This window comes from Lagenorhynchus albirostris, chromosome 15, assembly GCF_949774975.1.
Source record: "Lagenorhynchus albirostris chromosome 15, mLagAlb1.1, whole genome shotgun sequence".
Taxonomy (NCBI): domain Eukaryota; kingdom Metazoa; phylum Chordata; class Mammalia; order Artiodactyla; family Delphinidae; genus Lagenorhynchus; species Lagenorhynchus albirostris.
This window is the reverse complement of record NC_083109.1, coordinates 21020128-21034336: the sequence shown is the minus strand read 5'-3', so window position 1 is coordinate 21034336 and position 14209 is coordinate 21020128. Positions and strand designations below refer to the sequence as shown.

The 14209-nt window shown below is 52.5% G+C and overlaps 1 protein-coding gene across 1 annotated transcript; it reads left to right on the top strand.

Annotated features, from left to right (window-relative positions):
- Nucleotides 1-1033: 1033 nt before the first annotated feature.
- SLC32A1 (solute carrier family 32 member 1) lies at nt 1034-4963 on the top strand. The gene is made up of 2 exons (XM_060124465.1): nt 1034-1426; nt 3776-4963. Exons 1-2 carry the CDS (start codon nt 1034-1036, stop codon nt 4961-4963), a joined length of 1581 nt encoding a protein of 526 aa, XP_059980448.1.
- Nucleotides 4964-14209: the final 9246 nt, after the last annotated feature.

Here is a 14209-nt window from a genome sequence, read left to right as displayed (position 1 = left end):
AAAGCGAACAGCCAACCTCTCGCCCTCATTATGCACACGTTTGGAGAATGGTTGGTGGCGAACAACCCGCAGAATCACTTCCATCTCGTCGTCCCTGGACGGGAGGAGACAGCCCCAGTGACCGAGGCCGGGGCTAAGCCTTCTTGAGAGCGTTCCTCCACTTCTGCCGATCACTTCTGCCTTCAAGGGGGGCTCGCGACCAGGTTGAAGTGCTGCTGATGGGTGCCAGGGAGACAGAGCGATGCCCAGACGGCCTGGGCCGCCGGAGACAGGTAACTGTCCTGCTGCCTTTCTGGGCGTCTAGACCAGTCCTTGGCCAGAGGATCTGGGGCTGAAAGGCTCGCGAACTCTGGAGGGGGTAGCCAGGGACAGGGGACCAAGAGGATCTGCCCGCTCGGGCCCCCTCCCTCCCTGCGGCGGCGAGGTGGGAAGGGCCAGGATCGGAGTTTAGCGCCTCCTCCAGAAATGCAGCACTCCAGCCCCCACCCCGCCCTCCACACCCCTCCTTCACGCGCTCCCTCCTGCTCCCTTCCGTGGGCGCCCTTCTGCTGTCCCCATCTCGGTTCTCCGGAGTCCCTTGGTGCCCCCTTTCTCTTCTCCTTGCCCTCTCCTCACTCCTTTTACCTCCCGGAGTTTCTCCCTCCCCAGCCCCTCCGCCCCCGCCAGATTCTGAGGGGCGGGAGCGCTTTGGGCTGCGCGCGGTTGGGGGCGCCGCGCCAGCTTCGCGTAGATGCTCTGACGCCGCCACCGCCGCCGCCGCCACCGCCGCCCTCCGCAGCCCAGCCCGCGCCCCGCTGCAGCTCCGCAGTGCACTCGCCACCGCCGCTCCGCCAGCCCCGCTGCCCGCCCTCCGGGTCGGCCTTCAGCGAGCCTCAGACGCCAGCCGAGGGGGTCATGAGCCAGAGCGCCCCGGGGCGCCGCGGGGAAAGCGAGCGAAGATAGCGGTCTCGCGCCCCCGTGGCCCTCACCGCCTTGCCGTGCGTCCCCCGCGTCCCCAGCCCCTTCTGTTCTTTTCTCGGGCCCCGCTGCCGCCATGGCCACCCTGCTCCGCAGCAAGCTGTCCAACGTGGCCACGTCCGTATCCAACAAGTCCCAGGCCAAGGTGAGCGGCATGTTCGCCAGGATGGGTTTTCAGGCTGCCACCGACGAGGAGGCGGTGGGCTTCGCGCACTGCGACGACCTCGACTTTGAGCACCGTCAGGGCCTGCAGATGGACATCCTGAAAACCGAGGGCGAGCCCTGCGGGGACGAGGGCGCTGAACCGCCCGTCGAAGGAGACATCCATTACCAGCGAGGCGGTGGCGCGCCCCTGCCGCCCTCGGGCTCCAAGGACCAGTCCCTGGGAGCTGGTGGCGAGTTCGGGGGCCACGACAAGCCCAAGATCACGGCGTGGGAGGCGGGCTGGAACGTGACCAACGCTATCCAGGTGAGCGCGGGATTCCCAGCTCTGCCTCTCTCCCCGCCCCCCCCCCCGATCTGCGCACCAGGCTCTACTCGCAGTAGAGTCCCCTGGAGATCTCAGCCTCAAGACCCCTTCCTGTACCAGGAATCTCGCCTGCCCCCATCCCTTCCAGCCCTGCGCGGGGATCTACGTCCCCAGGTGGTGTCTCCCCACCCCCCATCCGGCCCCCTCCCGCATCCCCGGCCGCCGGACAGCTAGGCTGAGGTTCGGTTAGAGACGCTTTCCCGGAGACCCTGCCGAAGCGAGGAAAACAGGAGGAGGGGGAGTGGGGAGGGGTGAGGGAGAAAGAAAATCAGGATTGGAGGGAACAGTATGGCCTGGGACTCCGGAATGGATTCACAGCTGCATTTTCGGCAGAAAAGGAGAGGGGGAAAGATCTGAGCTGGGAGTCTCCTCCCCCGACACACAAGACACACACGCATAGACAGCGCTCATGCACATAGGCAGGCACACATGCCCACAGCCCCCCTCCCCCGAAGAAACGCTGGTCACAGGTGCACACAATATACACCTATATATAGACCACAGAATTATCCTCAAATGCACCTTCATACACCCCTACACCTCCCCCACACAGAAACACATACCTGTACATACCAAGGGCACACACATAAACCCGTCTGAACATAACACATGCACACATACACAAACTCATGCATACAGGATCCACCCGCTCTCAGGTGCAGCCCTGTCGGGGACAAACAGGTATACACAAACATGCACACACACACACACATATATGTATGACCACACAAGCACATTATGGTCCCTGGTACCTCAGCGCTACCTGCGCACAGACACCCCTCTCGCTCGAAATCCCGGCTACACCGCAAAAAGCTCCTCTGCGTGTGACCCTGGAGAAGCCACCTCCAGATGCTCTGAACCGCCTCTGGTCTCCAGGCCCGCCACCCCGTCACCCCTACTCTCAACCCTCAGTCCCCACCAGGCGGCGCCGGACTCCGCCGGGAGCGGGTTTGGAACCTGCACAACGACCCCGGGAGCTGGAGAAGGCGAGCAGGCCGCAGCTCGAGGGGCAGAGAGGGCCTCCGCCCCACGCGTCCCCGGGCCCTGCGGCTTGCCTCCCATCTCCCACCCTCGGCGTCCCCGGAGCGTACAGGTCGTTGGGGCGCAGAACGTGGGTTTCCCGGGAGCTGGAGGCCGAGATGGGGTTGTCCCGGGACCCGGGCTCCGCGGGGCTCCTCGGGGCCCTGCTCAGTAAGTGACCCGACCCGAGGCGCCTTCCGCTCCAGGGCCGGGCCGGACGGCCAAGCGCAACCAGGGACCGGGGGCACGCACCAGCTTCGGTTGCCGCCCCCGACTTCACCTGGGGCATCTTTAAAGACCCCGTTCCGTAGGCCTTGATGGAGGCCAGGGTGGAAGGCTGGAGGCCTGCAAGCCTCGGGAACCCTGGATTTCGTTAGCTTTGCTTCCCTACGTGGATTCTAAATCCTTCTTCCACAGCTCTGTCCGCCCGTTCCCGCAGGTTCTGGGTATTGACTCTCGCTTGGGTTCGCCGTTCACAAAGCGCTTGTGCTTTCCCCGTAGGCCCCTAATCCTGCTCGCCTCTACCACTTAGTCCCCTTCCTTAGGGATCGGTCTCTCCGCCCCAGTTTTGGCCTGGCCCTAAGACTGCCCAACCCTTTCTCCCCGTCCCCACGCCTCTGGCCTCACCCCACCCAAAGCCCTTCGCTAGCAAACCCCACGTTCCCACTGGTCTTGCCTCCCTGCCACTTGCCCCACGCTCAGCCCCCCTTCCTCCCTACCCCGTCTCCTTTCTCTCCCGCTGCCGCTTTCAACGGTTTCCCTCTCCAGTTCGACCCTTAGGCACCTGCGTTCCCCTCATTGGCTTCCTTGCACCCCATTCCAGCCCCACCTTAGACTCTGCATCCCCTTTTCCTAGTGGCTCAGGCCCAGCTCTCTACCTTTCTCCTCGTCCTTTTCCGGTCAACCCCCTCCAGCCCCTCCTCATCTTTTTCCGAACCACCCCCAGGTATCTCCTCGTACCCCTTCCCTCTTTGCGGCTTGACCCCTTACTCAGCCCCCTCCCTACCTCCCAGCCATTAAGCACACCTCTCCTTCTCAGTTCCATCCTTAAACACCCCCTTCTCCACCTCTGACTCAATACCCAGGCTCCCCATTAGACCGCTCTACACCTCCACTCCAGCCTATCCTTACCCTCTCCTCCCAGTGGCTTAGGCCCAGTTCACACTTAGCGCCCCCTTCCGGCTATACCCTTAAGTCACTCTCCCAGACCCCGTATTCCGATACAGCATCCACTGAGCTCCCGGGTCTGGTTGTCTTTTCGTTCCGCAGGGCATGTTCGTGCTGGGCCTGCCCTACGCCATCCTGCACGGCGGCTACCTGGGATTGTTCCTCATCATCTTCGCCGCCGTGGTGTGCTGCTACACTGGCAAGATCCTCATCGCATGCCTGTACGAGGAGAACGAAGACGGCGAGGTGGTACGCGTGCGGGACTCGTATGTGGCCATCGCCAACGCTTGCTGCGCTCCGCGCTTCCCCACGCTGGGCGGCCGCGTAGTGAACGTGGCGCAGATCATCGAGCTGGTGATGACTTGCATCCTGTACGTGGTGGTGAGCGGCAACCTCATGTACAACAGCTTCCCAGGGCTGCCCGTGTCGCAGAAGTCCTGGTCCATCATCGCCACGGCGGCGCTGCTGCCCTGCGCCTTCCTTAAGAACCTCAAGGCCGTGTCCAGGTTCAGCCTGCTGTGCACTTTGGCCCACTTCGTCATCAACATTCTGGTCATTGCCTACTGCTTATCAAGGGCGCGCGATTGGGCCTGGGAGAAGGTCAAGTTCTATATCGACGTCAAGAAGTTTCCCATCTCCATTGGCATCATCGTGTTCAGCTACACGTCGCAGATCTTCCTGCCTTCGCTGGAGGGCAACATGCAGCAGCCCAGCGAGTTCCACTGCATGATGAACTGGACGCACATCGCCGCCTGCGTGCTCAAAGGCCTCTTCGCGCTCGTCGCCTACCTCACCTGGGCCGATGAGACCAAGGAGGTCATCACGGATAACCTGCCCGGTTCCATCCGCGCCGTGGTCAACATCTTCCTGGTGGCCAAGGCCCTGTTGTCCTACCCGTTGCCCTTCTTCGCTGCTGTCGAGGTGCTGGAGAAGTCGCTCTTCCAGGAAGGCAGCCGCGCCTTCTTTCCCGCCTGCTACGGCGGCGACGGGCGCCTCAAGTCGTGGGGCCTGACGCTGCGCTGCGCGCTGGTCGTCTTCACGCTGCTCATGGCCATCTACGTGCCGCACTTCGCGTTGCTTATGGGCCTCACCGGCAGCCTCACGGGCGCCGGCCTCTGCTTCCTCCTGCCCAGTCTCTTCCACCTGCGCCTGCTCTGGCGCAAGCTGCTGTGGCACCAGGTCTTCTTCGACGTCGCCATCTTCGTCATCGGCGGCATCTGCAGCGTGTCCGGCTTCGTGCACTCGCTGGAGGGCCTCATTGAGGCCTATCGAACCAACGCGGAGGACTAGGGCACTAGGGCCAGCCCCGGCCACCCTCCCGCGCTCTCCCCGCTGCCCACCCACCCCTCCCCCAACAAACCCGTGCGCCCTGCAGCCGCGCTTGGGAAGCCAAGCTTTAAACATCTCTGGCTCCCCGTTTCTGATTTTGGGGGTTGGGGGCGGGAGGGGATAGGGATCCACAATCCATTGCGTCTGCGTTTCTGTTGTCCTTTCTTTTCCACAACACCCTGGTTTCGGGGGAGGCGGCGGCGCATCTGTGGGCAGGGTTTTCTGTCCTTCCAGGAGGGGCCCCGACACTTCGGTCCCTGTCACCGAGGGGGGGGAAGGGAGGGAGAGGGGGCACAGCTCGCAGGCGCAGAAACTTGACCTTGCGGGCACATTTCACAGCCATCAGTGCTTGGAATCTGCAGAGTCTAGCCATTTCCAGCAAGAACGATTCCCATTCCGGAGACATTTCAACCCTTCAGCGGGAAAGGCTGGCCGGGAAATCCGTTTCGGGTGGGCGATTTCCTTCGCCGAAGCGGGGAAGCGAGAAGCCCCGGCGGGGCCGACTTGCTTGCCGGTTTTCAGGAATCCAAACTCATCTTGTGCAATTTATCAGGTTGTGGAACTGTTCTGCTGTGCGTGTGGTGTGCTCGTGGTGAATAAGATGAAATGTATATCAGAAAAAAAAATCTTTCTCTAATTTAGAGTGCGGTGCATAATTATATCCGCAAATAAAGAAGAAACAAAGGCGCTCGCGGCCCTGTCTCAGTTCTGCATTTTCGCACTGGGTGCGAGGGTGGCGAGGGAACCAGCCCTGGCCCACCCCGTGAAGCAAGTGGGGATGGAGAAGCAGTTGTAGTTAAAGAGTCCCTGGAGAGCTCCGGGGAGAGTGAGGGGTGCTCAGCACCAAGGGGAGGCTTTCTGAGTACTTGGGGGACTCAGGCAAAGGAGCACGTGGTGGTGCGCCCACGGTTTCGGTGTGGCCTTGGCTCCCCAGCCGCCAGGACTAGGCTTCCCCCCGCCCAGATCTTTCCCCGGGGGTTGGATCCATCTGAGAATTTGGTGGACGCTCTCGAACTCCAATCCTAAAATAAAGAGGAAGAAAAGGTTTTGCTTATGTACAAAAGCCCTACAGAGTTGTTCAACAAATATTTATAGACAGCCCACCAGGTCTGGGACCGTGCAGGCTGCCAAACTCAGCCCTGCGCTCCTGGAGCTTACAGTCTAGCAGAGGAGAGACAGGCAATAGATTGGGACTCTGAAGTCCACAGTATGACTGCCGGCTGTGAAGAGAGCTACAAAGGGAGTCAGCAGGGCCGTTGTGTATTTCCCAGGGTTTGCCAACCTAGCATCCCAGGCACCTCTCACCCTGGAGAACCCCCCTCAAGTCCAAGGTGGGGTTTACACAGCCACAGTGAAGAGATCTGGCTGTTTAGATTCACCAGGCAGAGCCGTTTATGTCCCAGCCTCCCCTTTTCTTGAGCAGCCTGTTTGAGAATGTGTTTGCTTAAATTACCCAGAGGACCCTGTCCTTTTTTATGCAGATCCTACTGCAAGGGCAGCCCTCCTGTTGCTTCCAGGGGCGCCAGTCCTGGGTACATTGGTATGGATCATGGTCAGACTCTCCAGATGGAATCTGGGAGCTCAGGAAGGCTAGGCCACTCTCAGTGGGAGAGAAGCCACGATGGGAGGCTCTTGATCTCTCCCACCAAGGCAGAGGCCTCATTTGGAATGATTTCACCAGGTGCGATGGGAGCATAGGAAAGAACGGGGAGAATGCCTACGCACAGTGGCCATTTCTCCCTGCCCGCTGCCACTGCGTGGATCAGTGTGTGCTTGTGTGAGAGAGAGCGCCTACACGAAGATGTGCGGGGTTGGGGGTGGGAGGCTGTATCTGTGTCTTGTGAGAGCTTTGATGAATGCGTGTGCTTGCCTGTGTGTGCAGAGCACCCCTGAGCGCGTGCCTGCGACAGAGGTGACCTCGCACCGCCTGCTTCTGCAGCCATCCAACAAGTGTGGAAGCGCAAGCGGGATAAAATTGGGTCCCCTCGGCCGCCTGCGGCTCTGACGATTTGAACGGGCCATTTAAGATGTCCGCTGTCACCCACCTGATGCCCCTTTGTCTCTATTGTCGCGAGTCAGGATCCAGAGCTGATCAGAGGATTCTCAGTTTCCCGTCCCTCTACGCCCTCTGATGCCTCCCAGGCCGGGAGAACTGACTGTTCATCGCCCTTGCCCCGCCTCCGCTGCTCCTCCGCAGGTCCACCCACCCTCGGGTACGATCTGAGTCGGAGCTCGGTCTGTAACCTTCAGAAAAAGCCCTGACTTCTGCAGTGGAAGGGAAGGAGGGAGCGTCACGCTGCACCAGCTCCGTCCTTCCCGTCTTTAAAAGGACAAATGAAACACCAGGCAGGCCCTGGACAGCGGCTGCCATCTCCGCGGACTCGCCTGGAGCCGCTGCACTGCCTCTTAGCTCCCGGCTTTGTGCTCAGCTCCCTGGAGCCCGGGTCCCCCACCCGTCACCCTGCGCGGGCCCAGAAAGGCAGAGGCGGAAGAGCCAAGCTCCTAGGAGCCCCAAGGGAAACCCTGCCCCCTCGTGGGCAATACATCCATCCCCAGACTTGCATTCAGGCCGACGGGAGAAATAGACGGCAGGAGAAGATGCGACCCATCTCTGCATCTCCGACTCCTACCCCCAACACCAAAGTGCATGGCTAGAAGTTGAAAAGAACTCCTGAGCTCTCCTCGGATCCGCGGTGAGTTCGCAATCCGAATTCGAGGGAGGCAGATAGGGCCGGCAAGTTTCATTCAGTGAAAGAATTGAGGAGGAAGGGAATCCACCTCAGGACCAGACCCTTCCCCCCCCACCCCCCACCAGGGTTCCCTCAGTTCCCAACTGTTCTTACGACGAATCCTGGCTCTACGCCCTTCGGACCCTGACCCAGTTCTCTGCTTTGGGAACCACCAAGATCCCGGAGGAAGCCACCACCCTGTCCCGAGCCAGCCCTGCCTCGCTCCCCACCGGTGAGAGAAGGTTCTCCACCTTTAGATTTCTTTTTTTTTGTTGTTTTTAATTTTTATTTTATTTTATTTATTTATGGCTGTGTTGGGTCTTCGTTTCTGTGCGAGGGCTTTCTCTAGTTGCGGCAAGTGGGGGCCAATCTTCATCGTGGTGCGTGGGCCTCTCACTATCGCGGCCTCTCTTGCTGCAGAGCACAGGCTCCAGACGTGCAGGCTCAGTAATTGTGGCTCACGGGCCTAGTTGCTCCGCGGCATGTGGGATCTTCCCGGACCAGGGCTCGAACCCGTGTCCCCTGCATTGGCAGGCAGATTTTAAACCACTGCGCCAGCAGGGAAGCCCTCCACCTTTAGATTTCTAAATGCTTCTTCCCTCCCTGCCACCCCTCACTCTCACCTCCCCGCCCAGTTGATAATGATCGTTTATCTCTAGTGCTTTACTTTCAAGTCCTCCATATTTCAAGTGACATTTCGATGGGTTTTTTTTCCCCCAAAACATAGAAGGATGCTATATCATAGGACATGTTTTGTTAAATGACAAACCCTACCCCAGGGACTAATATGTTCCCCACTTAGGGGCCTTGGAGGGAAGGAGGGAGTCAACCGGACTCCACGGGCACCAGTCAGGAAGTGGAGAGGATCCAGGCCTTTCTATTGGTGGAGCGCAGGGATCTCAAACGCAGGGCCAGAGACAGGCTTAGGTCAAGGAGGAGCAGGCTGGCTGGACTGGTACGTCCTCACTGGACACCTAGGGGTTAAGGGGGTGGAGCTGCTTTGACCCCGGGGAGCCAGCCTCGGGGGTCCTTCCCACTGCTCTGTATTTTTTCTTCTCCAAAATTACAAAAAAAAAAAAAAAAGTTCAAACATACAGAAAAGGTGAAAGAATTCCACAGCTTAACTTGAACAATTAACATTTTATGGTGCTGGATTACCTGTCCTGTATCTATCCATCAATCCATTCAATAATCCATTTTTTAATGTAAATTTGAAGAATTGAAAACCTCAGTATATTTCCCTCCCAAATACTTAGGCAGGCAGGGTCGGTAAGCGTGACATTCAGATAAGCACAGGACCAGTAGTGGCACAATGCTCGGCCATATGGAGTCTGAGGCGAAAGGAAATAACAGCAATACAATTCTGTCTTTAAATTTTATTATCTGTTCATCGTGCTATTTTGAACACATGGTTCACTTTTGAATTTTGATTTTTAAAAAGACTGCATAAAATATGATCTTGATTATTGAATTTTTTGGCATCCTTTTATATTTTGCTCTCTAAACAAATGCTTCACTTTCCCACACTAGTCCCAGCTCTGGGTGTGAGGTTGGCCTTGGGAAATGAGTTCTACTCCCTGGAAGTTTGGATTGAGACTTTTCAAGAGTCTGGCTACAGCTGATGCTACAGACATGCTGTGGGTGCCACTTCTGCCGGTTATGGGGTCCAGGAGGGGCCAGGCGAGGAGGGTCCTCTGGCCAGGGACACCCAGCAGGATGATCCAGCAGTGCTGAGGGCCCAGCCATGTGAGCTTCCAGCAGCTCCCAGCAACCTTCTGCAGATGGGGTGAAAACAGGGCAGAGAGATTCAGGATGCAGAGGGAATGGTACAGACTCTAGATGGGAGAGGAAAGTACAGTCTGAACGGAGAGCACAATTAAAGGAATTGTTACCCAGTACCTGGCACAAGTTCTGGTAGGTGCACAGGATTTATTTATCAAATATTTGTTGAGCATAGGCCACTGGACTAAGGACTGTTCTAGCCCCTAGGGATGCAGCAATAAACAAGATAGACATGGCCTCTGTGGTAGGGGTCAATGCCTTATCCTATGTCCTTAGGTGCATCTGAGTTCACCAGAAGTTGTGGACACTTCTCAGGAACCTGACAGCAAACCATGACAAAGTGCCTCTCTCCATCTGTCTCTCTCTCCTCTGCCCAAGGGCTTTCTAGAATACCTTGGAAGAACAACTTGAAATTGCTGGGGAGTTAAAAGCTCCCAAACACCCAGTCAATTGGCAATAAATGAATGGCTCCTGTCCTATATTGGGATTATTTGTGGTCTATTCCACAAGGTATCTCAGATGGTTCCCAGCAGGATTGAACCTCGTGTGTCCACAAGCTCATCAAAGCACCTTTTATTTGGCTTCCCTTCCCCTTCCCTGTCTCCCTTTCCCTACTACCTCACTTGTCCTTTCTGGGATCACCTTCCAAATGATTAACTACACCTGAGTCCTTGTCTCAGTGTCTGCTTTCCAAGAAAGCTAAACTAAGACAGCTCCTGTATTCACAGTGCTTTTAATCTCGGACAGTGATTCCCAAATATACATCCTTAGACAGGTGCCAGGCAAGGTGAATAGAATCAAATAGGGAGGTTTTCAGAGATTCCTGTTCCCTGCCTTCACACCTAGATTCAGATTTTTAGGTTCCTGATGTGCCACTGGTTTGGGATCACTAATATAGAGAAAGTTAGGTCAAGGACTGACGGATGAACAAGTAGATGGATGTGGGTCAGTGGGTATGTGCTTTGAAGGCCAATGGTTGTGTAGATAAGCCATTGACTAATAGATGGATCAGTGGATGAAGGAAAGATGGATAGACAGAAGAATGGGTCAGGGGATGAACAGACGAAAAGGTGGATCAGTGGATGGATCAATAGGTGAAAGGAAGGAAAGAGGGAAGGATAAATGGATCTATGGCAACAAACTTTAAGCACAGTAAGCTCCACAAGAGCGGGCATAGTCGCTGTTGGGTTCCCTATTGTATCTCCACTATCTAACACAGGATCTGATATGCAGAATGTACTTAATACATTTTGTTCAACAAACAACTAAATGAATAAGTAAATAAGTAATTTCTTTTCAAAAAGATCATCAACACATAAATAGTTTTGGAGTCACAGGAAAGTATGAGGTTGTATGGTCACGCCATTCAAGATGGCTGTTCTTTTGCTCTCTGTACATCCCCTGCTTGACCAGTCCTTGCTTCACCCGTACCCTAATCATAGGGCTTAATCAGTAACTACCTATGTGCTTGCTCCCTGCCCCAGCCGCTAGTTTCCCTGGTAACTGATGAGCCAACCTGATGTTAATTCCCCCTATAAATGGTAGCCTCTTTAAGGAAACAATCCCATTTATCACTGCATCAAAAAATAATAAAATACCTAGGAATAAACCTACCTAAGGAGGCAAAAGACCTGTGCTCTGAAAACTATAAGATGCTGATGAAAGAAATCGAAGATGACACAAACAAATGGAAAGATATTCCATGTCCTTGGATTGGGAGAACCAATGTTGTCAAAATGACTATACTACCCAAGGCAATGTACAGATTCAATGCAATTCCTATCAAATTACCAGTGACATTTTTCACAGAACTAGAACAAAATTTTTAAAATTTGTATGGAAACACAAAAGACCCCAAATAGCTAAAGCAATCCGGAGAAAGAAAAACGGAGCTGGAGGAATCAGGCTCCCTAACTTCAAACTATACTACAAAGCTACAGTAATCTAAACAGTATGGTACTGGCACAAAAACACAAGTATAGATCAAGGGAACAGGATAGAAAGCTCAGAAATAAACCCTTGCATCTGTGGTCAATTAATCTACACCAATGGAGGCAAGAATATACAATGGAGAAAAGACAGTCTCTTCAATAAGTTGTGCTGGGAAAACTGAACAGCTATGTGTACAAGAATGAAATTAGAACATTCTCTAACACCACACACAAAAGTAAACTCAAAATGGATTAAAGACCTAAATATAAGACCGGATTCTATAAAACTCTTAAAGGAAACCATAGGCAGAAAACTCTTTGAGATAAATTGCAGCAATATTTTTTTAATCCACTACCTAGAGTAATGAAAATAAAAACAAAAATACACAAATGGGACGTAATTAAACTTAAAAGCTTTTGCATAGCAAAGGAAACCATAAACAAACAAAAAGACAACCCACAGAATGGGAGAAAATATTTTCAAATGAAGTGATCAACAAAGGATTAATCTCCAAAATATACAAACAACTCATGCAGCTCAATCTAAAAAAAAAATGAACAATCCCATCAAAAAATGGGCAGAAGATCTAAAAGGACATTTCTCTAAGGAAGACATATGGATGGGCAAAACATTCATGAAAAAATTCTCAACATCACTAATTACTAGAGAAATGTAAATCAAAAGTACAATGAGGTATCACCTCACACCAGTCAGAATGACCATCATCAAAAAGTCTACAAACAATAAATGCTGGAGAGGGTGTGGAGAAAAAAGAACCCTCCTACAGTGTTGGTGGGAATGTAAACTGATACAGTCACTATGGAGAACAGTATGGAGATTCCTTAAAAAAACTAAAAATAGAGCTGCCATATGATTCTGCAATCCCTCTTCTGGGCATATATTCAGAGAAAAACATAATTCACAAAGATACATGCACCCAAATGTTCATTGAAGCACTATTTACAACAGCCAAGATATGGAAGCAACATAAATGTCCATCAACAGAGGAATGGTTAAAGAAGATGTGGTACATATATACAATGGAATATTACTCAGCCATAAAAAGAATGAAATAATGCCCTTTGCAGCAACATGGACCTAGAGATGATCATACTAAGTGAAGTAAGTCAGACAGACAAATATCATATGATATCACTTATATGTGGAATCTAGAAAGATGATACAAATGAACTTATTTACAAAACAGAAACAGACTCACAGACTTTGAAAACAAACTTCGAAGATGAAAGGTAGCTGGGAGGGATAAATTATGAGTTTGGGATTAAAAAATATATATATTATTATATATATATATTATATATATATACCCTACTAATATATACTAATATATATAAAATAGATAGTCAACAGGTCCATGAAGATGAGGACTGAAAGGTCACTGCCGAGGGCCTGGGTTCCATCCCTGGTCAGGGAGCTAGGATTCCCGCAAGCCGTGGAGTGGCCAAAAAAAAAAAAAAAAAAAAAAGCCACAGCATCCCCTCTATCCAATGAGCCTATTGGTGGGTTGGCAGAATCTGGGAAGAAGCTGGAAACCCTGTGCTAAGTTCCTTGTCTCTAGCCCAAGTCTGCTGCTTGCCTCCTTAGCTACATATCTCTTCCTTTTCCCAGGCAGTGGGCTCAAGGAGCCCTGAGCCAGGCTGAGCACACGGTGTTAGTCCACCATGATGAATCACAGCTCAACAGCCAAATTGTTTTCCTTTTTTTAAAAAAAATTTATTGAAATATAGTTGATATACAATGTTGTGTTAGTTACAGGTGTACAGTAAAGTGATTCAGTTATACATATATATAAATATATGTATTCTTTTTACATTCTATTCCATTATAGGTTATTACAAGATATTGAGTATAATTCCCTGTGCTATACAGTAGGCCCTTGTTGGTTATCTATTTTATATTTAGTAGTGTGTATATTTTAATCCCAAACTCCTAACTTATCCCTCTCCCCACCTTTCCTCCGGTAACCATAAGGTTGTTTTCTATGTCTGTGAGTCTATTTCTGTTTTGTAAATAAGTTCATTTGTATCCTTTTTAATTTTTTAATTTATTTATTTATTTTGCGGTACGCAGGCCTCTCACCGCTGTGGCCTCTCCCGCTGCGGAGCACAGCTCCGGACGCGCAGGCTCAGCGGCCATGGCTCACGGGCCCAGCCGCTCCGCAAAATGCGGGATCCTCCCTGACCGGGGCACGAACCCGTGTCCCCTTCATCGGCAGGCAGACTCTCAACCACTGCGCCATCAGGGAAGTCCCATTTGTGTCCTTTTTTTAGATTCCAGATATAGGCAATATCATATGATATTTGTCTTTCTCTGTCTGGCTTACTTCACGTAGTATGATAATCTCTAGGTCCATCCATGTTGATGCAAATGGCATCATTTCATTCTTTTTTAATGGCTGAGTAATATATATATATATACAAAACACATCTTTACCCATTCATCTGTCAATGGACCCTTAGGTAGCTTCCATGTCTTGACTATTGTAAATAGTGCTTCAATGAACATTGGGGTGCGTGTATCTTTTCAAATTATGTTTTTCTCCAGAAATATGCCCAAGAGTGGGATGGCAGGGTCATATGGTAGCTCTATTTTTAAGGAACCTCCATACTGTTCTCCATCGTGGCTGCACCAATTTACATTCCCACCAACACTGTAGGAGGATTCCTTTTTCTCCACACACTCTCCAGCATTTACTGTTTGTGGACTTTTTGATGATGGTCATTCTGACTGGTGTGAGGTGATA

Coding starts and splice junctions, on each gene's coding strand:
- SLC32A1 (XM_060124465.1), top strand. CDS start 1,034: ATGGCCACCCTGCTCCGCAGCAAGCTGTCCAACGTGGCCACGTCCGTA. Junction 1,427..3,775: donor ACGTGACCAACGCTATCCAG/GTGAGCGCGGGA, acceptor TTCGTTCCGCAG/GGCATGTTCGTGCTGGGCCT.